The following is a 25,015-nucleotide window of genomic DNA, read 5'->3' on the forward strand; positions in this document are numbered from 1 at the left end:
ATGTTATGTTATTCAGGGATGTTATGGTCCCGTCTCGGGGGCAGGTACAGGCACAGTTCAAGGGAGAGTAACTTCTATACTGGTTAGAGGCATGAGGCGATGCACTGGGAACACATGCTTAAAATGTAATTCAGAGAATGAGGCAGCTTCATGGATGATATGACATTTGAACAGAGCCTGGAAATATCCATAGATTTCAGTAGAGGGCAAAGTAGAGAATGGGTATTCCAAGACAAAAGGATATGTGTCTAAAAACAAAAAGTATTTAAAGCGTGCAGTGTGTTCAAGAATAAGTGAATGGTTCCCCAGTGTGACTAGATCTTAGGATGTATGGAGAAATGGCTGCATTGGGAAATGGGGGTGTAAAGGGAGATTGGGGGCGCATCTCTGAAGGCTTTCAGATGTCATTTCATAAATCGCACATAGCTACTGACAATTTGGGAGGAGAGTAGTGATTGAGGCTGAATATTTTGGTAGAAGGGTGGATTGGGGAGGAAGCAATGATACCATTTATAGGTCCACTGCAATAATCCATCCATCCACCTGTCCATCTATTCATTCAACAAATATTGATTGGACACCGACTGAGCACCAGGCCCAATTTTAGGTAGTAGACAAACATCAGTAAGCAAAACAGGAAAACAAAGTTTCCTGCCCTCAGGGAGCTTGTGGTGTTCTAGTGGGGAAGACAGACAATGAGCAACATAAATAAATAAACGGTGTTTATTTTAGTGACAATGAATGAAGACAATGAATGAAACTGGGAAGGGTGGTGTGAGTGAGGGGTTTAACTTTGTGAAAAGGGACCCAGGGAAGGCTTCCTGGAGAAGGGACTTGAGTGAGGACTTGAAGTGAATGAGGGGTCCTGGATGTCTGAGGCAAGAGCGTATCCAACAGGGGAAGCAGAAGACGCAGAGGCTCTGCTGTAGGGTGAGCCTGGTGTGCTCACGAGTTAGCTGTCCAGTTTCAGCAGGGTTGTGCAGAACGAGGAGAGACGGCAGCTGCTTCGGTGAAAGCATCCGTCTCTGACTGGTGGGTTTGGTGAATAAGGAGTGAGTCAGAGATGACTTGGGGTGTTTTACATTGAGTGACCTAAATGGATATATATCGTGTTAAAACAGCTTTTATAGGGGGGTCTTGATCTCATCAAAGAAAGAGGTGAAGTCAGCTAAGAGTGAGTAGGTAGCCTAGGATTAGGGCTGGGAATTGAAACCAGGGACAGCCTTACTGGGCATGAGTAGAAGGACTGATGAACGGTGTTTGTAGCTTAACAGTGGCCTTGTGTATTCAACAAACATATTAGCACTTGCTGTGTAAGGAACACTGTGCTGAACGCTGACCATGCAGAACTGGAGTATGCTCACCAACGGAGAAGAAAGAGAAGGTTAGTAAGTAGTTAAAATCTGTCCCTTTATCAGACTGGAGAATGAGATAGCATAAATATGTAACTTCTCCAGAACAAGCCCAGTTGTGATACAGACACATTTTGGTGGGCTGATTCTTAAGAGGTCCATTCTCTTAACACAAAAAAAACCCTTTCTCTCTCCTTTTCTATAGAGTTGAGTGCATTAGGACCTAATAGCTGTGTTCTTCAATAATTAGCCCTGCCTAAATCTATCTGTAGGACTGAGTTTCCAAGCAGTGTGCTCCTAGGTGCCTCTCTGGGATGTGGGTGTACTCTCAAAGGTTTATAGGTCTGCTAAAGATACTCAGCTCCTCAGCCATTGGGCTGGCTGAGCAGGGCCTGGGACAGCCAGAGGCCTTGTCTGATGACCTTGGGTTTCCAGCAGCATGGTTGTTTACCCTAGTACAAATGTGATACAGGCCACGCTGTGAAAACGGTTGCGAAGCATCTGTCAGACATGGTCCTATGGTACTCCCACTCTGTACTCATGGTCCCCAGCACAGCGGCCCCATGTGTCTGCGAATGTATGGTCCTATCGGTAACATGATCTTGAGCAATACTTCCAATGGATTTATTTGCATTTTGTAAGTTATATATGTGGTCCACTATCATTTACTGTCTCAAGTCCCAAAGACCAAAGCTGATCAACAATTACTTATATACCTCTTTTAGATCATCTTCAGGACCATTTTAAATTATTCTAGCAGACTTCTTGTCTGGTCTAACTATATTTTCATTGTTCTTACCTTGCAGATGTGAATGTTACAGGGCTAGGGAGTGGGCATGTTCAGCTCTGTCACTGCTTGGTGACCACTCCTGCTAGTAATTAATATCATCTCTTCGTGGTATCTCTGTAGGAATCTTTTTACGTTACGTGTGCATTTTGTGAGGGTTAGTTTCTTTAAAAGTAAGCAGTGTGTTCCACATATCCTCTTAATTAGGTACGTATAGACTTCAGTACATCGTGGTACTGGGCAGTACAGAAAATGAATGTGCACACGGGATAGCCAATGCCAGCCTTCTGCACTACATAACTAACTCCCGCTCCCCACCCCCCACCCCCAGAAACCACCATGCAGGTGCACAGCTTAAGTAAGGGCACCTTGTATTAAATCCTGACGTGGACGTGGAACACTGGCATAACAGTTTATTCCTCAAAATATCTAAAATACTGAAATAAAATATTTAAAATTAACACAGATAGGAATTTCTAATCTATTCACCTGCATGCTGTTTTGGAGACCAATGCCCTTATGTCCTGTAAATATCCATTGTCTCCCTGTTTATCTTAATGATAAAAGCTGTTAGTTGTCATGTCCTTCTCATCTGCCAACCACGGTACAGATATCATCCCATTTCAACCTCGCCGCCGCCCTTTGAGGCAGGATTATTCTTCCTATTTTACAGATGAGAAAACTGAGACTCAGAAAAGTTCGTTAACTTGTCCAAGGTGGCATTGCTTCTAACAAATGGATTTGAAACACAAACTCTTTCAATCTTAGTTACTGCCTTCCTTCTGTTAGGGTCCGGGGTGATTTCCATTCTTCTGTTTATAGAATTTAACCCCCCAAAATACTGAATTTTGAGTTCTCGGGACACTCTTTACAATAATACTGTTGTGGGTGCTGCAAGTCTGCGTCCCACCTTAAATTGCAGCCCCGTGATGCCTGGTTTGTATCCATGGCACAAATCTGGTTGCTATGGTATCCCTCTTATTAGGAAAATATTTGTCAGCTCCAGGTGGCTGGAACACCAGACAGGCTTACTGATACTTCAGTGAATACAAATAACGATTTAGCGGGTTATGGCGTAGTATGCTGAGAGCACAACACGGTCTCCAGGGATTTTGATGAGGTAGACCAGGGATTTACACAGTGTATTTCTACTGCCACAAACTTCAACTTTAGTCAGCTGGGTTACAGAGAGTAGCTAAATCTGCAGAGATGAACTAGGAGGTTACTGAAATAGCTGTTCTTGCTTTGAGGGAACATAGACAGCATTAGAATAAATGAATGTGTTGACCCAGTAAAACTAAGTTGCCATATCCAAAGTGGTGGCAGGACTGGGCGTTTTACTTGTTGGCCGTCGATTTAAAGCATCTCCTTATTCAGAATGTATTCTCCTTCAACATGATTACATCCAGATAACCTCTTCCAGTAAGAAGGGAAGAACAAAGGAAAATAAATAAAACAGTTTACTAGAATCTCATAAAAGTTGTTGCACAAGAAGTGAAGAAGCATGGGAAAATGTGAGTTCTTTTATAAAAACAAATTTTTCCTTGAAGTCACTACAAGATTGAAGTTCACATAATATATTGGTATGTGTATGTGTTTATACAAGAGGGGGCTGTATCCCCAGGAAACATGTGAATCAAAGTCTCTATAGAAGCTATGGTCATTTTTTAAGATGAGTAACAGCATACATAATTTCCTTTTTAAAAAGCAGTTTATCATTCATCATTCAAAAAAAAAAAAAAATCCATTTTCACTTTCTCCAAAGAAGCCCAGATCTGGGAATTGAGAACCTTTTTTTTTTTCCATCTTAATTCTTCACTATTTCGAATTTGTCCTATATTCTGCCCCAAACTAACAAAGCATGATAGACTTGAAAAGTTTTCCATTAACAACCAAACAAGTTATACCTAGTTTATGTTAAACCAATTTCATTTCTGTGCTAAATACTTGAAAGTATGATGCTTAAATATAAATACATACTTCCATACCCAAAACAAATGCTGGTTAACCTATTTTATGATTTCTTACCATAAAAGAATCTACATTCACAAGATCCATAAATCAGGGTTGTTTTTTAAGATTCAGCCAAAACACTTTTTTTTTTAAAGGAAAAAAGCTAGTCTCCTTACTAAACTGGATTTCAGAGCAGAATATTTCCAACATGAAGTATTAACTAGTCCTCCATATTTAAATTAAGATCTATTTAAAAAAATTCATTTAACACCCAATTTTAAGGTAATACCTGTTTATAAAACTGAAGTATATTTATGGTTCAAAAGTCATTAAATATTTATTTATTTATTTATTTATTTATCTATCCAGTTATTAAGCACGGACTGTGTTCATTGCCCCCATTCCTGTGGCTTTTCTGCTGAGTTGAGTTCATTGAATGTAAGTCCAGACTGAGGCAAGAAGGGCCAGGAGGAGTCTGTTTCTATGTTCTTGCTTCAGCCCTGCAAGAATTCTGTCTTTCATTTCCCCCAAATAAGTGAAAAGAAGCTCTAACAATCTTTGAGGTCTCTGGGATAATTCTGGACTGACTTACTAATAGAAAACAACAACAACAACAACAACACAAAAACCTCAGCTGAAAAGAACTTTTTTGATTCAGTTCTGAGAGGAAAAAAAGCATAATCCTATTAAATTTAGTAATCAGGCCCCAGTTGAGATTCTGACTGGCTTGATAATCACCATGGAGCCACAGAGTACTTAGCTGGTAGACAGCTAAAGTTAATTAACAGTACAGATTGCTGGATAAACCTCCCCATTCATTTTACTGATCTGTGCCCGTGGTCTCCCCCGCCCCCCACGTTAGGGTCCCCTTCTTGGTTTCCTTGTTTTCCCACTGCAAGCTTTGGGCAGTGGCAGAGGATACCCTGCAGTGGGACGACTTGGAGGGGCGTGGTGTCCCGGAAGGGTGGAAGGCTCAGGCTCAGAACGATCTGGGTCTGAATGCCGACATTGTCTCTGGTTGTGTGCACTTTCCTCCTGCTCATCTCGAGTGGCGATCATAATGTCTATCTCAGAGGGTCAGTAGCGTGTGCGATCATAGGGAGAAGGGCTTGGTACTGTGCTTTGTCTGGATTATGTCCCACAACAACGCTGTTACTATGCTGCCCTCATTTTGCTGCTCCCCTCCTCTTCCATAGCTATTAGCGACTTCCCCTTGCCAGGAACCTAGAATTTCCACTTAGAACCTTCCACAAGGAGTCAAGAAATATTGGAAAATATTTAGGAAAATATTGCTTGATGATTCACCCTTCTCCTCATTTTCATCACAGTTTAAGCACTGCCTTTTAGTTGACCTCTTGTCTATTCCTCACATTGTCTGGTGAGGTGACATATACATTTAATGGCTGACTAAGGTCTGAATAAACAAATGGGGAAATTATGTAAGTGAGTTTTTTTCCTTTAGTTGTTTTTTTATTTATAATTTATACCCAGTCTTCTTTCAGAAGGATGTGAAACGCTTTGCTGGGTTTTTTGTTTTTTGTTTTTTCTTTTCTATGTATTCCCATATGGTTATAAGTAAGGACTAGAAATGGAGCAGAAGCCTTTGGTATCACATATGGCATCACTGTTGTACGACCTTGGCACTTTATTTAATCTCCCTGAGCCTTGGTTTCTTCCTCCATAAAATGGGGATGATAATACTTTTTTAGAGGTTGTTATGAGGATTCAATGAGTCGTTGTATATAAATGCGTAACATATTTAGCATCATGCCTAGCACATGATATTAACAATAACCGTGCAGATACTTTTTAGCAAAATACCCAAATGGCATATGAGACAGTTAAAACAAGAATCAAATGGACTTTTTCGGCCCTATAAGCCTTCCTTATACAATTTAAATCAGGGAGAACATTCCTGAATACACTTCAAAAAAAAAAAAAAAAAAAAACAACAACCCTGCAGTATTCTAGTGATAATATTTATTTCCAGGAAAACAAGTATACATGATTATGATTTACAAGTTAAAGAATAATGGAAGCAAATTTACCAATATACTGTTTTAGCCTTTAAGTAGTTTATTCCCTGTTTAGTAAATATTCCCATTCCCATTATAGCAAATGTTTATCTCTAGTCAAACTATAAAATGCCTAAAGCTTTCACACGGTGTAGAATTTATTTTCTGGCCTTTTCCATGAGAGCTGTTTAGGAAATTGTCAGCAAATTTTACCATGCCACCATGTGCCTGACACTGTCAGGTGCTATAGGAACTGCTGAAAAGAAGGACTCCTGTTCACAGATTCCTGTAACTCGATTTCACAGAAAGCAGTCCAAAGCCATATGCACCAAGGGCCAGATTGCCTGGCTGATTTGCAGGCTGAGTGCAGTATGAGGTCATTTACCCAGACATTTTAATAACTGTCTTAGAATAACTGGCTGCCTTTAAAAAAATGCCCTTTTATTCCTCTCCCTCCAGCCAGAATCCTGTCTGTCTTCTTGTCCTTATTGGAATTAGATTACAAAACAGAAAGCGATCAGAAATGTTATATTTAAGAATAAAATCAAGCAAAGGACCGAGTTGGGGATAATGTGCGAGACAAAGACTCAGCAGCTGAGACTGTGGTTTCTCAGGATGCTTCTCTTGCTATGTCAGAGACCACAATATGAAATCATATAAACCATTTGGATTAGAGCTCATCAACAATGCTGCTTTCCTAGCAACAAAGTGTAGGACTGACCTTAACTCTCCTACAGCGTTCATATGGGATTCTTGGATTTGGTTAGCATGGGTGTGGCTCTTGTCTACAGTCATGTAGCCAGAACATAGGTACGGTTTATCTCCTCTGAAGTCCTGTGACATTGTTCCAATATGGCATTGCTCTCACTGATTTCAGATACTGTCAACATAACATTTTATCTTTTCAGATCACAGGATTTTAGAGCATTAAAAGACTCTAAAAGAGACCTCATTTTACTCATCTTACCAAGAAGCCTGGGATCAAGAAGGTTAAAGTGTTGTTCAAGGTCACACAGCTAGCTAGGCACTTTGGTGGTTTCACCAGGCATCCCTTAACTCTCCTTCAGAGAAACAGATTGTTCTATAAAAGCCTCTGCCTTCTGCAGCCTCTCTTTCCCCCCCCTAATTTCTTTTTTAATATCTTATTTTTAAGTAATTTGTACACCCAACGTGGACCTTGAATTCACAACCCCGAGATCAAGAGTCTCATGCTGTCACAACTGAGCCAGCTATGTGTCCCCCAACTCATAATTTCTAATATATTTCTAATATATACGCTCCCCCCCCCAAAAAAAAAAGTAAACCTTTTGGTAACAGCAACAGATGGACTATGACCAAATAGTTTCGTTAAATTAAAAGCATTCAGAAATTACTTCGCTTACTATCTAATAACCCACAGTGGCCAATCATCAAACTTCCCCAAGAAAAGTACACTTAAAAAGCTGAAAATTGTGTGGACAGTTTTTTGTTTTTTTTTTTTAATGTAGTGATTTCACTTTAGTACCTGTTTATGTCATAACTTATTAAAGTAAATATACCTTTTAAACCGTTTACAAAATTCCACAGTCTCTTTGGAAATGTGAGTTTCTTAGCGTTGAAACTTTACTAGTTCACAGTCTTTTCTCTGTGTTCCTGACAGATGCACAGAGGTAACTGTACAAAGTTCAATTTCCTCTTCTTTCTTTTTCATTTTAGAAGCCAGAGGGTTTTAGGTATGACGCTAGCCATTGTGTGTGAGGAGAAATTGTTTTGTTATTCCTGCTAATTTCAGTACTAAGGCAGTGAAGCCATCTTGTTCTGCCAAAAGCCGATCACCCACTCCCATGGTATTAGCAAATCATTTTCTGCCTGTTTGGAAGGTCATGTGCTGTTTCCCGTTAAAGACCGTATTCAAATGAGCATTGGGACATTTTGGGAGAGGAGTCTGAGGGGTAAAATAAAAATATTCTAGGACAAAAAAATGCCTTGGAGTAACCCTGCTTTTTTTGTTTGTTTGTTTATTTTGAATTCTTGGATTTTTTTAAAAGACTGTGTGATTTATATTGGGCACATTGAGAAATGGCTACAGGATTCCAACTGTACGCCCTTTTATTTTTGTTCTATCGTGGTGGTGTTAAGAGCCACAGGCTTAAAAACATTTAAAGTTTTGCTTTCATGCCTATCTCAGTAAATCCTTAAGATATTTTTGAAATAAGCCAGGTTCAGGGTAAAATAAAGCTCAAATAGACATTCATTAACCATAATGAACTTTAGCCAAATATTTATTCATCAGTTAATATGAACTCACTAGATGATCACATGGTACCTAGTACAGCGAGAAGGTTGTTTTTCACCCAGAGGGAGTTAGGAAGCCAAACTTTAGAATAACATAAATCTAGAGTTGGGTTTGGGATCATCATTTGTGCAGTGGTAGTTAAAATGATTGAAAGTAGATTCAAGTTGAAAGTAAGGTGAGACTTCAGGTGGTACATTTCCACTAGTGACTTTCATTGAACTCCTGCTAGAAATCCGGAATACCCAGGACAGGACAAAGACAGGGAGCAAAGGGTTCAGAGAACCATCTTGTAGATGGGAAGAGTGACCAAGCTAAGCGAGATGAATGTATTTAGAAAGGTGAAATTGAGAAATGTGTCAAAGTTTCTGATTTGAGAAATAGCTATAAACTGGGCACTGTCCGTGAAGGTCCAATATAGAGCAAGAAAGGTAAGCAACAAGTTCTTTCTTTGTTAGAAGGATGTTCATACGCAGTAGCCAGATGACCAAATACAAGTGTCCTGGAGTACTGGTGCCGGACTAACTCTACAGGTGCCAGCCACATATTTGTTTAGGTAGTCTGAAAGGATGCCATATTGTTAGAGTCCTTCTTCATTCCCTTCGCCCTTCCTTCCTCCCTTCCCCCTCCCTCTCTTCTTCCCTTCCTTCCTTCCTTCCTTCCCTCTTTCCTTCCTCCCTCCCTTCCTTCCTCCCTCCCTTCCTTCCTTCCTTCCTTCCTTCCTTCCTTCCTTCCCTCCCTCCCTCCTTTCCTCCTTCTTTCCTTCCATTCTCACTCCCTCCATTGCTTCTTTCTTATAACTAGTCATTTAATACTAGTGTTAGAAGACACAGCCACTTGGAGATTTCAGACAAATTATACATGTGCCTGCTATCACCTCTTGCAAATATACAAAAGGATTTTTTTTAATGTTGGTTTGTAACTCTTTCCTATGATTTTATTTCAAGCTATCCCTTGTGTTACTTTTTAGGCAGCAGAAAGAAAGGAAATTAAACATTTTTTAAATGACAAAAAGAAGCGTAAATACAAGTTGTAGTATTATTATTAATTTATCCCAACAGATACTAAACATATAGTTCCAGTATCTAGTCACAATTAGTTTAAAAAGGAAATATCAAATGCCACTTCATAGTCTTTAGCCTAGAAATCACCTTTAGCCTGAAAATAAATACAAACGTATAAGGGATCTGTGGGTCCTGGTGTTAAAGGAAGGTGTCCTACCCTTTGTCATTTTCACAGGGTAGTCTGAAGGGGCAAGAGAAGACCGAGCAAAGAAACCCACCCACCAGTTAGTATCCCTGCAGGGCATCTGCCTTTAAAGTCTGGATAACCCCAAAGTGGTTTTGAAACATATTTGATTCTCTAAAACTGATGAGCAGTGTAACAAACATGTTCAGTCAACTAAGATCGGCTTTATTTGCAAAGGTAGGGGCAGGGGTGAAGGGGACCAGAATTGCGTCTTTTTCAAAAGAAACAGTTTCACAATGTATCTTAGTGTAGTGTGTATTGAAAGTTGGATGATTTCCATGAAACGAAAATGAACATAAAAATCAAGAGTTTTAGGTAATATTTAGAGGGAAGTTGTGTGTGTGTGTGTGTGTGTGTGTGTGTGTGTGTGTAGGAGTAGTAGTAGCAAAGCATCCTCAGAAGATTTTTTCAAATTAACTCTCTGTGTGCACTTTGATTTTTCATTGCACACCCTTAAACCCACACAACATTCATTATTCCGTAAACATTGGCTATATACCTACTCTTCTCCAGGCATAAGGTGGCCATTGGGGATTCAACATCAAGTAAGGCAGAAGTCCCTGTCCCCAAAGCGTTATGATGTCAGCCAACTAAAAGTCTGTTTCCCATTCACTCTGGAATAAGATCTGCTCCAGATCTAGGCTGGCTGATCTCCCCGACCTCAACACGCAGCATCTGAGGTCCTGGGTCACCTGGGCATTGGCGCAACCCCTCGTGGATAAAGAAGGAGAAGGGGCGGTAAATCACATGGCAAATTCACTCGCGTACCTTTGCACAGAACTTCTTCCCGGGGCCTGGCTGCCAGCGAGGCTGGTGATCAGAGTCCACCCACAAGTTTGGGAAATATCGACTTTGCTTGTCTCTGCCACAATATTATTTTAAAAATCCTTAATTTAAAAACTACCACAGTAAAAATATCCTCTTATTAAAAACTGACCTGGGAAGCGAAGACTTATGTACTATATCCAGCGTATTAATTTTAATGGCAAATAAAACTGCCAGTCTCAATAAAATAGATGCCCATCCAACCGCTTATTTTAATTAGGTCCTAGATTTGCCCAGATTTTTCATAAATATAAGATTGATAAATTTGCTTTTTACATGTTTCACCCACCATTCTTTCTGAAGTTGCAGGTAGGCAGTGGAAAGGTGAAGAGTGAATCAGGAGGTAAATCAAACTCAGATAATTGTACAAGTCAGGTTAATACTGTGATGGCAATAATTACCTCCTGGAAAAATCAGGAGTTAGCAGTCTTCAACAACTCACTCTCTAATATGGACGGAACGGTACTCTTCTCTCCTTTCTGCCTGCCTTCCAGGCAGCCTTCTGCCTCCCAGTGCCTCTCGTCACACCCCCAATTCAAGCCTCTTACAGAAGAGGAAGTTTAGCCACAAGTTTAAAGAACAGGAAGTGACTCATGGTTCCCCCAGAGGTCAGGTGAGTGGGTAGTGAGGGAAGGCTGGGAGAGAGAATTCCAGATTAAAAAAGTAGCCCAGATGGGAGGGTGGCCAGGGCTGGAATTTGAGAAATGACAATGACATCAGCAAGAGTGGTACACCCCCACTTTCCCAGACAAGCATCTCAAAGCACTACTGTGAATTGTTCCCCATCTATTTTCACAGCATGATCGGGAACGGAGTTATCAATATAAAGCCTATGGAGAATGGTTGTAAATCCCTGAAGGGGAGTTCCATAGAGGAGGCTCCCGGAAGAATTTATCAGTAATTTAGTGCAGTCTCGGTTTTGCTGATAGAAACCATTATGCCAAGGAGAATTTTTAACCTAGAATGTGAGAAACTGAAGATAGATGACGTATAGATCTTTTTTTCTGTTTGGGGATCATTAATTTCAAATACTCTACATTTGATGATACCAACATTGTTGTGTTGGGAAGTAAGTGAGGTTATGGAATGTCTAAATAATACACTGTTTGGAGTGTAAATAGAAACCTCGCTTGACAGAGAAGACAGGAGTAAAATTTGAAGGAGGCTCTGAACTTGGAGTTAGCATGTGCACGGTGCTATGAAGGTACTCTGGCCCAAGAAGGAGGAAGTCCTTTGGAAACATCATCTTTGCTGTTTGTAGGCAACTGCAGAGTGTTTCAAACTGTATTTATCATCTTAAAGGGCATGTAAGAAAAGATTTGGAAATTTCAAGCCGAAGATCGACCATTGGCATTATAATGTAACTCCTGAGCTGTTTCCCTATGAGTCGAGAGTTCTGTGTGCTAAGAGACCCTGTTGATAAGGTGGGGAATGAGAGGAACATACCCTACCTCCCATTTCAGTTCTATTTAGGGGTTTGATTTATTAGAAAGCATGTGGTTCTTTCTGTTCCAAACGGAATCCTTTCTCCCTATGACTTTATTTTGAGGCTGTGATGCAAATCCATGGTGTTCCTTTTTAATGTGAATGAAAACAATGAGCAAAAGGAAGTGTGGAGGTTTGGAATCTTTGCTGATGCTTCACAGGTCACTGGGGAGCAGTGAGGTTCTTCTCCACTGTCAGTGGCCGGAAGCACTCGAGAGGACTCTTTTTTACTCCTTGCTCTACATTTCTTCGAGCCTCTGTACCGGAAGCTTCCTCAGTTTGCCACGCAAACGTTAATCAAGCCCGTTGGTTGGTGCAGGATATGCAAAGACAATGCCTGTGGAGGGAGACAGGAAAGCAGAGTAAACCGAAAATTCCAGTGCCGGGTAAGTGCTGGGTCAGAAGTACACAGTGGGTGCAAAGGAGTGACGGGCGAACCTTACTTACTTACCGTGTGGCAGGAGAGGGTGATCTTCACAGGAAGGACTTCGCAGAGGAGGTAAAAGTGGAGCTGGCAATTACAGAGGGGGAAACAGAGGGGGAAGGAAGAATTAGCTAATTGGATGAAGTGGGAGAAAGTCATTCTAGACCTAGGAAAAGTACCTACAGGGCACAGCAGACTGGAGCGGTGGGAGGTGGCCGTGTGAGGGAACCACGAGTTGTTTAGTTCCCCTGGTGTCCGGGGCACTGTGGCCAGCTGAGACACAGAAGGATGTGCCTGGGACCTACGCTGAGCTCAAGACTTGTATGCCGTCCCCAGAAGTTTGGATTTTACTTTGGAGGCATCTGAGAACCGTGACGGATTTTTAGAGAGTGATGAAATCTGGGTTCCATCTCTGAGGTTACCTCTGCAGGATGTTGGGTGTGCTCCTGAATAAAATGCACAAGTTGCCGTCAGAACAGAAGATCTCTTGCTGTTTTATGGAAATATATTGAAGAAGGTGTTTGTTTCTCAGCCAGCCCTTTCATGTTGCTGACCAGAGAGAGACTCTGCCTCCGTCCTGTGATCTTAAACCTAGCCAACGGTCAGCCCTCAACTGCCTGTGCTGTCCCTCCGTGCGTCCCATCGGACTCTGGGTCCAATTCACGTCACTGAGGCTTGAATGGAGTTGGAATTTGCCTGAACCTCACGTTTTCTAGTGTTCAGGGAGACTGTTATTAAAAAGTAATAATAAATCACCTCTCTAAAAATGAGATTTATTTTTTAAGTGTACATCTGGGCCTCTTCAACCTGGCAGGATAAGAAACTATAGAATGGTACATCTTCTTGGAGCATCAAGTTTCTTAAAATGTGAAGGAAGGTTTTATTGTTTTATTTATTGATTTATTTTTATTTTTATTTTTTTAATGTTTATTTATTTTTAAGAGAGAGAGAAAGACAGAGTACGAGTGAAGGAGGGGCAGAGAGAGAGAGGGAAACACAGAATCTGAAGCAGGCTCCAGGCCTCTGAGCCGTCAGCACAGAGTCCAATGCAGGGCTCGAACTCACGAACCATGAGATCATGACCTGAGCCGAAGTCGGACACTTAAGCGACTGAGCCATCTGGGCACCCCTGGTTTTATTGTTTTAAAACAAGTGTGGGCATGTTATATTCTTCCCCTCTATGGGTGTAAATGTCAAATAAATTCTTTGGGGGCATCTGTTTATTTTCTTCTGCCATTTGAGTGCATCAGTGGAGAAAACGTGAACAGTACTCATTTTAGTCAATAACAATAGCTCCAATTTTTAAGCGCCTGCTCCTTGTTGATTCACATAGTTCATTTTATTCAGCAAATGTAAACACCAAGTGAAATCCAAAGCCCTGTGCCAGGGACTAGATTGCAACAGTGAGCTAAATGGCCTTGCTCCTTGTGCAGTTCCTGTTAACGTCCTTGCAGCTGCTCTGAAGAGTTATGTGACGTTATGCACATTTTGCAGATGAGAAACTGAGACTTCACGACAAAACACAGTTTGCTCAGGGACCCCGGCAGTAAGCCCGTAGTCCATGCTGCTGGCAACTGCCACACTACCTTTCGGAAAAGTTTTTGGTCTCAGCTTGCTGTGTCCTTTCCCTTATCTGTTCCTGCCTTCACCGTATCCATTAAAGAAATTCATTGCTTTCCCCCAGCTCTGCTTTCCTATCTCTAGAAAGGAAGGAGGTCTATGAGTCACCATCATCGGTCGTCATCAGCCATGCCTGCATACAGGCTTGTTTTTATGTTAACTATTAACAGTAGCTGTAACAGCCACAACCATCACAAACCTGTATTGAGCCCCTACTGTTTACAAATTCACTCTGCTCAGACTGTAAGTCTATAAATAGATGGAAGTCATGGTAACATATGACAGGTCAAATAACAATTCGAGATGGCCAGAAATCATGAATGGTGGAGACCATAAGTGTTAGAAATGTTCAGGGAAGTCTTCTTGGAGGAGGTGCCCAATGAGCTATACCTTCAAGGAAGGAGAGAAGGGAGGGTCTTGTAGCAGACCCAACTAAATCTAGTGCCCAAAAGAAGTCACCCTAGTACATCACACATTTTCCCTCTGCTCTCGAGAACCGAAGTCATCATAGCTGAGTGTGGGGACGCCTCAAGAGAGGCATTAGTCTACCCTAATTAAAAACGTACACACTTTCCCCAGGGGCGTGTACATTCAGGGCTAGCTGGATAACTCCTTTGGAGGTGTGATTGGGGTGGCCTCAGGAAGTTGAGTTTCCTCTGGGGCATATCCGGGGAGATCTTGGGTGGTCCAGACTGAACTAGGCCTCGGATCTGTTCATGAAGAGACCAAACCCTTTTTGCTCATCACCAGAACTACCCTCCTCCTCCCAGAGCCTTCCAGATTTGAAGTGACTTGGACCAAATCTGACTTTCCAGCACTATTCCAAATCCTCATAGGAAGGCCTCTAAGCTGCGTGAGATTTCACATCATTGATTTGTTATTGATTAAGACTAGGGCTGGCTCCCAGCCCACCTTCTGCCCCAGCTGTAGTAGCAGCAGACTTCTCAAACGGAGTGGAACAGAAAGCTACGGAAACCCAACATGGGCCCCTCAGCCTCCTTCAGTCAAACTGGGAAAGGAAGAGGAAAGCAGGAGAGCGTTTTCAGGGGGCAAAGGTACCTTCATCAACGACATTTGACTAGCACTAATCCAGAGGTCCAGGAATAAATGCAAGGAGCAGCAGACCATTCTGGTTCAGGATTAACGCCGAGCAATGTCGGTGAAAGATGGCCGCCCAAGGGATACTTGGGGCAGAATCGTCACTCTTGCTTCTCTGCAGCTCAGCACGCACTGAAAACACACTGGGTTCCAGGTGCTCTGCCAGACTCTAGAGATGCCAAAAATGAATCAGGCAACCTCTGCCCCTGAAGAGCTTGTGGTCCCATGGGGAGACAGACATGTAGTAAGAACAGTTTAGGCTAATCTTGTAAGAATTAAAAGAGATGTATGAAAGTCCTGAGAAGACCAGGCTCACCTGGGACTTGGGAGGTAAGGTCTTAGCTGAATGTTGATAGAAGACAAATGAAAGTAAGTCAGGAGGACCAAGTAGGAAGAATGTGATGATAAAGGGAGGAAACAGCCCAAGCACAGCGTGGGACATGAACCCACACCTCGGGACTGGCGGGCCCCAGTCACTTAACATACAACTGGACCTAACGTGGGCCATCAGCCCCTGGAAGTAGGCAGAGGCCAGGTGAGGCAGGGCACTGTGGCCAGGAGGCTGGGCTGCTACTCCATTCTGCAGGTGACAAGGAGGCATGAAGGAGTCTCAAGGGGAGCAACCGGGCTTACACTGTAGAGAGGCACGGAAGGCAAGAACTGAAGTTGCCAGATCCCTCTAAACCAAAGCAGAGGGAATGCACGTGGGCACAGGGGTTTCAGAAATACGTTTCAGACAGAAATTTAACGGGGCTTGGGACTGTGTTGTGGAAATATTGGGGATGTAGGAGAGGGAGGAGTCTAAGAAGAACTCTGGGTGTCAGATTCTTAGAACTGTGTTCAGTTCATTTATTTAACCAGAGTGTCATCCACAACAGTGTTCTTTAAATAGAGGGATCATGAAGTCAGTTAGTGGGTATACCCAACAATTTTTAACAGAGGAGAACAAACCAAAAAAAGAAATGTCAGGTGGCATTGCATATATATATATATATATATATATATATATATATATATATACAGTGTAACTATTATTTTGTGAAACTTTGTTTCAGTTGCTGTGTGTGTGTTCACATGTGCAAGTATGTGCATGTTAACAACTCTAAGGAGTGTATTTCTTACTAAAGATAGTGGTCAAAACACTTAAAAGTCCTATGATATTTATTTTCTGTGGTTTAGTCTGATTATTCTCGAGTATGAATATGTCCCAGTCTGGTTTCATGATCTTAAAAGGGAGGGTAATTCCTTTGTGGGAATACAGGAAAATCTTTTTTTCTCACTGTTAATTTTTGAAGACCAAATCTCGCAGTCATCTGTGCCCTTGGGATTCCCAAGGATTCCATATAGAGGGAAAGGGGATGGGAGCCAGCAGAAACAGCTCTTCCTGTCTGGGCTGGGACAACGTCAAGTGGCCTCGCCTTTCAGAAAACACAGGCACTGTTGAAAGCTACAGAGACACTGCAGCCAAAGGGTGTCTGGGGACTTGTATCCCAGAGGTAGAATCACAGCTGGAAAAATAATGTTACCTTATCTTCATATAGGGTTTTCAGTTTGCAAGCTACTTCCATAATCTATGTTCCCATGTTTACAATAGCCTGGTGAGTTTGGAGGGCCCTGAAAATCTAAAAAATACTGTAGGTGTTTATTGGCTTATAAATGTTTAAAGCTATAAATACTTTCCTCTTCATATAGCCATTCACTGTTTCAGCCAACATTCATTTGCAAGGCTCTGGGCTAACAACTGAACATGTATAGATGCAACCTGCTTTCCAACCTGGTGATGTGTACCTACAATGTCATAGTTTCAGAGGATAGAAGAATGTACATATTTATTGAAGGATACTTGTACTTTTATCTATGACATATTTACAGAATGTATGTGCACCTGTATATATATTTGTGTGCATGTTGTGTGTGTGTGTGTGTGTGTGTGTGTGTGTGTGTGTGAGAGAGAGAGAGAGAGAGAGAGAGAGAGAGAGAGAGAGAGAGAGACCATTTATTTCTCTTAAGTTCCAAAATCAAAAATTGATTGCCTAAAGGGATGAAAGCAGAAAAAATTTGGCCCTCTTTTAAACCTGGTGCATAAAGTTTTCTTTTTGGGCTAAATGTGAGCACCTTAGTGGTACAGTAAGTGAATCAGAGAACTTAATGAGAGCTATGTAGTCTCAACAAATAAAGCATCTTCCTAATACTACTTATATACAAGGGATTTCCATGCCTTTCAGTTCTATCTAAAAACCTAGGTTAAGAATTCCTACTTAATGTATTAATCTAGACAAGACAAACTTCATCCCAATTTAACACACACACACACACACACACACACACACACACACACACACACACACACAGTTGACCCTTGAATTACATGAGCTTGAACTGTGCAGATCCACTTACTTGCAGATTTTTTTTTTTTTTAATTTTTAACGTTTATTTATTTTTGGGACAGAGAGAGACAGAGCATGAACGGGGGAGGGGCAGAGAGAGAGGGAGACACAGAATCGGAAGCAGGCTCCAGGCTCTGAGTCATCAGCCCAGAGCCCGATGCGGGGCTCGAACTCACGGACCGTGAGATCGTGACCTGAGCTGAAGTCGGACGCTCAACCGACTGAGCCACCCAGGCGCCCTGCAGATTTTTAAAATAAATACAGAACAGTACTATATATGTATCTCCCTCATGATTTTCTTAATAACATTTTCTTTTTCCTAGCTTGCTTTATTGTAAGATTACAGTATGGAGTACATACAGCCTACAAAATAGGTGTTAATCAACTGTTTACATTACTGGTAAGGCACCCGGTCAACTATACACAATTAGTGAACTTTTTGAACAGTCAAAACTTTCAAATGTGCGGGTGTCCATTCCCCTAACTCTGGCGTCATTCAAGGGTCAGCTGTATGTATGTGTGGGTATGTGTGTGTGAATATGTACTAATTGTTCCTTATTTTGGAAAAAAACAAAAGATTCAAAGAAGACTGCTTTCTAAATTTTGTGTTCAGCATTGAGTATAATTTGAGCAGCCATGAGATGTTAATATCATCATTTAAGCATAAGAACCAAACGTCTCTTTGCTTTTAAATGTAAATGATTTGAAGTATTTTAATAGTATTTCAATGATTTTCCTGATTGCCTCCTCACAAAGTAAATCCCTGAATACACACACACCTTGGATGTTTTTAATAGTGGGAGTGACCTTGATAGGGAGCCTATCTGGGAGACTCCTGACCTCTTGAGGTTAATGGCCTTGGTATCCACTTTAACCCTCAACTTTTCCCAGTCATTATTCCACAGGAAGCCCATATCCCTTGCTAAGAATTTACTTATTTGTTCAGTTTTTTTTTCTCATAACATGGAAAAATAATCTTCTGAAGGCATTTCCTTAATGAAGCCTACACATCTGATACAGATTTCTTTCCCAAGGTTCTGATGTGTTTGGTATGTTTAAACACATCTTTGCCCTTGAGATCCTCACATTATCAAGCGATTGCTAATATTTTACTTATTAACTGGTAAGCACATCGTAAACTATAATCACCAGACTGTCTCCCCCAGCCTGGTGTTCATATCCTAAAAGTAACAGCCTGTGGAGGCCCTCAGTTCCATTTTCAAAGTGTCACATTTCATTTATGACTCTCATTACATCTTGTTAAACAGCATTGTATTGTGTGAAGCATGGCTACCTGCGATACAGCGTAATTTAACAGAAAAAGTATAACACAATCTTCCACAGAATGTAAAAAAACGAATTGCCTATTAGATTCCTGTCATAAGAAGGATCTGGATGTAGGGGACGGGGCGGCGGCGTTTAGCTCCAAAGCCCTCCTACAGGCGCAGATGAAGCAACATAAGCTCTATTCCAGAAAGACGGCCATTCACAAGAATCCCAGCCTCAAAAGTAGTCGGTGGGCAGAGAGGGATGGCCATGGGCAGAACCGGTTAGCCAACCATCTGCTGCCTCACCTCTCATCTCACCTGCTAAGTCTGTCCTGGTCACTTTACCCAAAATGTCCCCTCTGGCTCTGAGTCCTGTACGACTTTATCCTGTTTTGCTTTCTTGGGATTCGTGATTCCTGGGTGCGTCTTTGTCTCCTCTGCTTGACTTAGAGACCTGCAGAACAGGACCCCGCTCCCCACAGCCAGGCATCCTCCCGAAGTGCCTAATCGCAAGCTTTTCAAACCCTGGGCAACCCGTAGATGTCTGCCGAATAAATCAGTAGGATGAATGCCTCCTACTTCTGAAAGCCAAATGAAAAAGAGCTGAGTGGAGAGAATCAGAAACCGTTGGAACCACTATTTTCTGTTGCAGGCACGTGCACCTTCAACTGTACTCGTAGCACATACAGCTAACAACTCACTTAATCCCCACAACAATGCTCTGAAGTAGGTACTCTGTTACAGATATGGAGACTGAGGCATGCTGAAGTTAACCTATCACAAGGCCACGAAGGTAATCCGAAGTAAAGCTAGGATTTGAATCTTGCTTCTAATACTTCAGGCCATATTACGGCTCCCGTAATGCTGTTTAGCAAGATGCTGCATTACAGCTCCTGTAACAGTCTGTGTATGTCCTCAAGTAAAGGAGCATTTTCTGAACCAATCAACAGACTCTTTTTAAAAAGTTAATTCATAGGGCGCTGGCGTGGCTCAGTCGGTTGAGCGTCCCGACTCTTGATTTCAGCTCAGGTCATGATCTCAACAGCCCTGCATTGGGCTCTGCACTGACAGAGTGGAGCCTGCTTGGGATTTTCTCTCTCTACCCACCTCTCTCTCTCTAGACCTCCCTCCACTCTCAAAATGAATAAATAAACTTAAAAAAATTAATTTATAAAACCGAGTATATGTATTCAACAAAAGAAGAAACTTAGTTTTACTTAATAGATACGCTGTTAGTTAAGAGCAAATCTTCATTTCAAACTCCCCTTTAAAGCAATAACATTAACCCTGTGCAAAAATAAACTTGTTTTGTTCTAAAGAGATGCACTCTTGGTGAATTTGCTAGGCTTTGAAATTCGGGTCACTTTTTGCTTTTCATTACTTAGAGTATTGGAGGAGTCCTGTAGACTCCAAATATTCATCTAGTCATTAAAACAAGATGGGGAGTTTTTCTCTATTTGGTCTAGTATCTTTTGTTTTGTTTCGTTTTGAAAGTTTAACCTTGAAACTTCAGCAACACCCTTTAGAAAATACCAGTTTATGACATAAAGTTTTGAAATGCATCTTTGAAATTATCTAAATACATATGCAGGAGGTCAAAGACAAGTGGAACAGCTGTTACATAAAATCTCCACTTTCCAAATACCAAGAAGGAAGAGGTGGGAACATGGTCCAGGATTTAACCTTAACTTTGAACTTCCTGACTTGTGTTAGTTTAAGACATCCCTGTAGCATCATTTAAACATAGTTCTGGTGTATGAATAAACTTCCACTTGGAATTTCCTTTTTGAAGTCTGCTGAGAATATAAATCAAAACCATATGAGATGGGTCTTAATCCAGAATGTAAAATAACATGAGAAATGTCAACCCAGAAGTACTCCCTGAAAATACATTCACCAGGATGCACGTTCAGGCAGAATTCTTTATTTAGAATGAAAGCCTCCAGAGAACTGAATTTATTATTTTTAACTCATGATTGTGACGTCTGAATTGATAGAAGAAGATACTTTTTAAAGTAATGGCAGTAGGAATGTTTTTCAGCCATCTAGAATGATTGAAAAGGAAATCAGCTGGGTTGGAAAGAGGTTCAAAAGGCATTGTCAAGTGGCAATGCAGATTATAATTTTATTGAAAGCTTATGTAAAACATAGTAATTTAGCCTATATACATGTACACATCTGCATAATAAAAGAATGAGAGACCATTTGCCAACAAAATGTTAACCTGTGATCGAATTGTGGTGGTTTTGCTTTGCTTTGCTTTGCTTTTTTTTTTCCTTTTTTCTTTCAGTTGTTTCAAATCTTAGGTTTAGATTTTGCCACTTTTCTGTCAGATTTCACTTAAAAGGGGATTTTTGGTCATTTTTATCTCTTATTCAAGTCTGTTTGTAAGGGAAATAACCCTTTTATACCTGAATTCAGTGAGTATTTGCACAAGCATCTTAGTCAAGACCATAGTATTGACTGCAAGTAATAAAAATTGTTATATGCCCAGAGCTAGTCAGGTAATTAAATTATATTTATATTTTATAAGGTAGAGCTGCCTGGACCTCCATTTAGAAGTGCTTATGTGTTTGCAGGACGTATTTTTCTGCCATTTTTTACTGTGTTCTTAAACTTAAAATGTGAAGTGACGGTAATTATTAAGGCCCAGAGTTCTTTAAAATTTGAAGTCATTTACTATCCATACTAAACTATTACAGATTTAAAAACTTTTACTGTGTTTTAAACTTTTTAAAAGTTTTATTTATTTAGTAAATAAACTTATTTAGTAAGTAGAGCTCCAGCATGGGGTTCAAACTGACGAACCTTGAGATCATGACCTGAGCCAAAGTCAAGTCACACGCTCAACTCACTGAGCCACCCAGGTGCCCCCATGTTTTAAACATTTAAAACTCTTTACAGTGTATGTAACTTTTTAAAAACCTATTTGATTGCGTTTGTGGTATATTTATGGGATGCCTCAATTGACTTCAATATCAGTATGCCATGTGGTTGGATCATAGAATGACACAGTCATTAATGTATCACTGTGTCTGATGAAAAAAGGGGGGGGGGACTCCAATGTACAAGTTGTTTCCCACCTCTTTGGTCTGAATCTTAACCCCCTCCTTCCCAAATGAGTAAAGCTATTTCAGTGACCGAACCTATTTTAAATTGCTTTCTGTTTTAAATTGTAATGTCAATGCCTACTAATGATTTACAAAATAAGAATTCCAAAACTTTGAGAGCAAACCTCTGAGTTCAGTGATAGCTTTGGCTTTGAAGAACATGGAGAAAAAAGATGAATCCATAGCTGAAAACCTAATAACACAGTTTCTTGAATCTGGCTACTGATTTTCTGAGACAAGTGCTAATATGTTTAGAAAATCATTCACAGAATGAGTGTCATTGCAGACAAGCAGAAAACATTCTAGAGGACTGGCAAAGACACTTTGAAAAATTCGCAGTAAATATTTTATCCCAGGGCATATTTCCTAGTAAATACTTAAAAATAAAAAATACACACCTGCATACACTATCAAGTTATATATATATATATATAGAGAGAGAGAGAGAGAGAGAGAGAGAGAGACAGAGAGAGAGAGAGAGAGAGAGAGAGAGAGAGAGAGAGAGGGAGAGAGAGTCAGATAATAGAATTACACTTGAGTTGTATACATCTTTTCTTGGGATTAAATTAAGCAAACACTAGTTTTGATTGATTCACATGTTCCAATTGGTGAGAAATTAAGTGCACAAAATTTTGAACTGGCTGTCAGTAGCTCAGGTGATTGTTTCGTATGGCCGGCCCTACAAAGAGTGAAAGACCTGAAAAAAATCTGTAGGGTTCTTGGAGTTGTTTTATCAGGAGAGTCTCCATGCTCCTTCTGATGCCTGCATGGTAGAATTTTCCCTGATATCACAAGAGCTTCTGGTGTAATTGGAGTACCCAGAGCTATAAGAGTTGGGCTAAGCAACTGAAATAGCAGATAAGCCTTTGTAAGTGTAGACATTCAGATATATCTGAAAATAGAGAAGGGGTTTGAGTCCCTAAAGACATGCGTAGTTTTTTTAACGTTAAAATTTTAAAGCAAAATAGGATAGAAGAATACCTGTCCAAAGCCAAGAAACTTGACTTCCTAGCGGTGGTCGGACTTGTCCAAAGCAGTTGCTTTTCCCCAGGCAAAAAGTCATCGTCATGGCAGTGAATATGCAGGGACCCTTCTGATACTGCCAGTTTGCCGGACCTTGAGGAAGTTAGAGCCTCTGCTCATGAGAACCAGCATCAAGTCAGCTACCTTGGACTCCTATTCTTCACCTTTCCAAGAGAAGCCAAAGAAACCAAGATAGAAAAATCATCTCCAGAATCTCACACCCTTGTCCCAAGAAAGGCTATTTAAGACTTTATTATCCTGGTGGGTCAGTATGGAGATACTTTGGCCAAAGCCTGAAAATTATGACCTTCTTTCTAATTTTCTGTCCCCCTTCCTTGCATTTCAGTTGCTTAACTGACTCCGCCATGAAGAATCTCTTGGGATTTAGTGGTAGGCAGTGGCTCCACAAGTTCAAAAAAGCTGGGGATGTTCATATGCTTGTGTCTGCCTGCAGCCTCCTTGAGAAATACCACAAGCGCCTGATGGGAACAATCTGTACAAAATGAAAGGAGAGAATGAAGAGCTACTCTGTCTCATGGAAAACTTGAGTCAAAACAATCTGGTTAGGAGCTATTTGGCTGGCAGAGTATATACTTTCTGCTTTCTTTTTCTTTGAGATTGATTGGGGTGGGATTGTAAATTTTCTTTTTCTTTCTGGTTTGTGTGTGTGTGTGTGTGTGTGTGTGTGCTCTTAGGAATATGAGCATAAGGAATAGTATTTATATTCCTGAAGACTTTCCTTGTTCAGTTGCACCTGAACTTTTGATTTTCTGTGGTGTGCGTATGTGAGAGAAAAAGTGTGTGTGTCTGTGAATATGGGTGCACTCACACACTCGACACATGTAGCTGCATGTAACTAAGGATTGTGAAAGGATTCTTTTCATTTTTTTAATTCACAGAGGCCATGAACTGTAGGCAGGAAAGCAGAATTCCAAGCAGAAATGATTCCTGATACTGATTGTGTTCACTTCTAGAGCACACTAATAACAGATATCCAGCAACAGCTTCAAGTTGAAATAAAGGTCCATAGGCTTTCTCTCTAGAATGGGTATCTACCCCTGCGTTAAATTAGTTTAAGCTAGATTATCCTCTGTAGCAAGTTGTCCCCCATGTTGTAGTGGCATAAAACAACGGAAGTTTATTTCTTGCTCACATTACCTGTCAGCAGCTAGTCTGCTGTGGCTTTGTTCCCTGTGTCATCATTCCAGGACCCAGGTTCAAGGAATAACATGTCTGAGACCTACTAGCCTCGTGAGAAAGGGAAAAGAGTAGGAAAACTGAAAGAACTAGATGACAGCTTTTGAAGCGTTTTGCTTGAAACTAGCATACGTTGCTTCTGCTCACATTTCATTGGCTAAAGTGGGTCACGTGGCCAAAGCTGGACAGCAATGGGATGGGGAGTAAATGCTTCCCAGTTGGAGGAGAACTGCAAGTTCCGCAACAACTGGAAAGAGCAGGGAATCATCGTGTTTAAGAAAATGTGTGTGTGTGTGTGTGTGCGTGCTTTCATTATAAATTGAAAAATTAAATACATTGGTAATAAATTAAGACTAAATTACATATACAGTGTAGGATTGCCCCCAACAAAGCAGGTTAAAAACCAGGAAAAAGACTGGTTAAAAACAACTCTTGAGTGACTAGGAATAGACCTACCATTCAGGTGTTGAATTTGCTTGATCCTCTCTTACTCTAATAGAAATTATTTTTAAGTGACTAGATTTGCTATGAATCCAACTTGCAGAAGGTCTTTCAAGGCCTGAGGAATAAGGCTAGTGTAAGAACTGGCAGTGGAATAGTGTGTCCCAACACGTACGTGATTCTTGCTTCGGGTTAAATGTACACATAAACACAACCATGAATCTCCACCTTATCTGTGTATAACTTGGTGTCATAGGAATATATGCATCTTCCAGATTTTTTCTTCTATTGTTCTGTATCAGCTGACAACAGGATACGTTGCTACACATTAAGGAAATAGTCGCCTTAAAAAAAAGGCACTGAATGGAAAATAAAATGGGTGTTTGTAAGTTAGTTCACTGATTTGAATATTCAGTGATTAATAATCTTAAATTTATCCTAATAACTTATTTAGAATATAAGGGAAAGAAAATGATATGCATATTAGAAAAATTATAATTGGTAAACATT

At 40.8% G+C, this 25,015-nt stretch overlaps 1 protein-coding gene across 7 annotated transcripts in view; it reads left to right on the top strand.

The window, feature by feature from the left end:
- The window catches only part of STARD13 (StAR related lipid transfer domain containing 13), a 183,428-nt gene that overhangs the window by 87,867 nt on the left and 70,546 nt on the right, over positions 1-25,015 (top strand). The window contains exon 1 of one of the 7 annotated variants that reach the window (XM_019447803.2): positions 12,142-12,323. The exons of the other annotated variants lie outside the window; for them this stretch is intronic. Within the exon in view, the coding sequence (XP_019303348.2) occupies positions 12,260-12,323 (64 nt within the window). The 5' untranslated portion in view covers positions 12,142-12,259. Of the gene's footprint in view, positions 1-12,141; positions 12,324-25,015 lie in introns of those variants that run through there. 7 annotated transcript variants of the gene reach the window in all.

The sequence above is a fragment of the Panthera pardus genome, unplaced genomic scaffold, assembly GCF_024362965.1.
Source record: "Panthera pardus isolate Hobbes unplaced genomic scaffold, ASM2436296v1 HiC_scaffold_1, whole genome shotgun sequence".
In the NCBI taxonomy this organism is placed as follows: domain Eukaryota; kingdom Metazoa; phylum Chordata; class Mammalia; order Carnivora; family Felidae; genus Panthera; species Panthera pardus.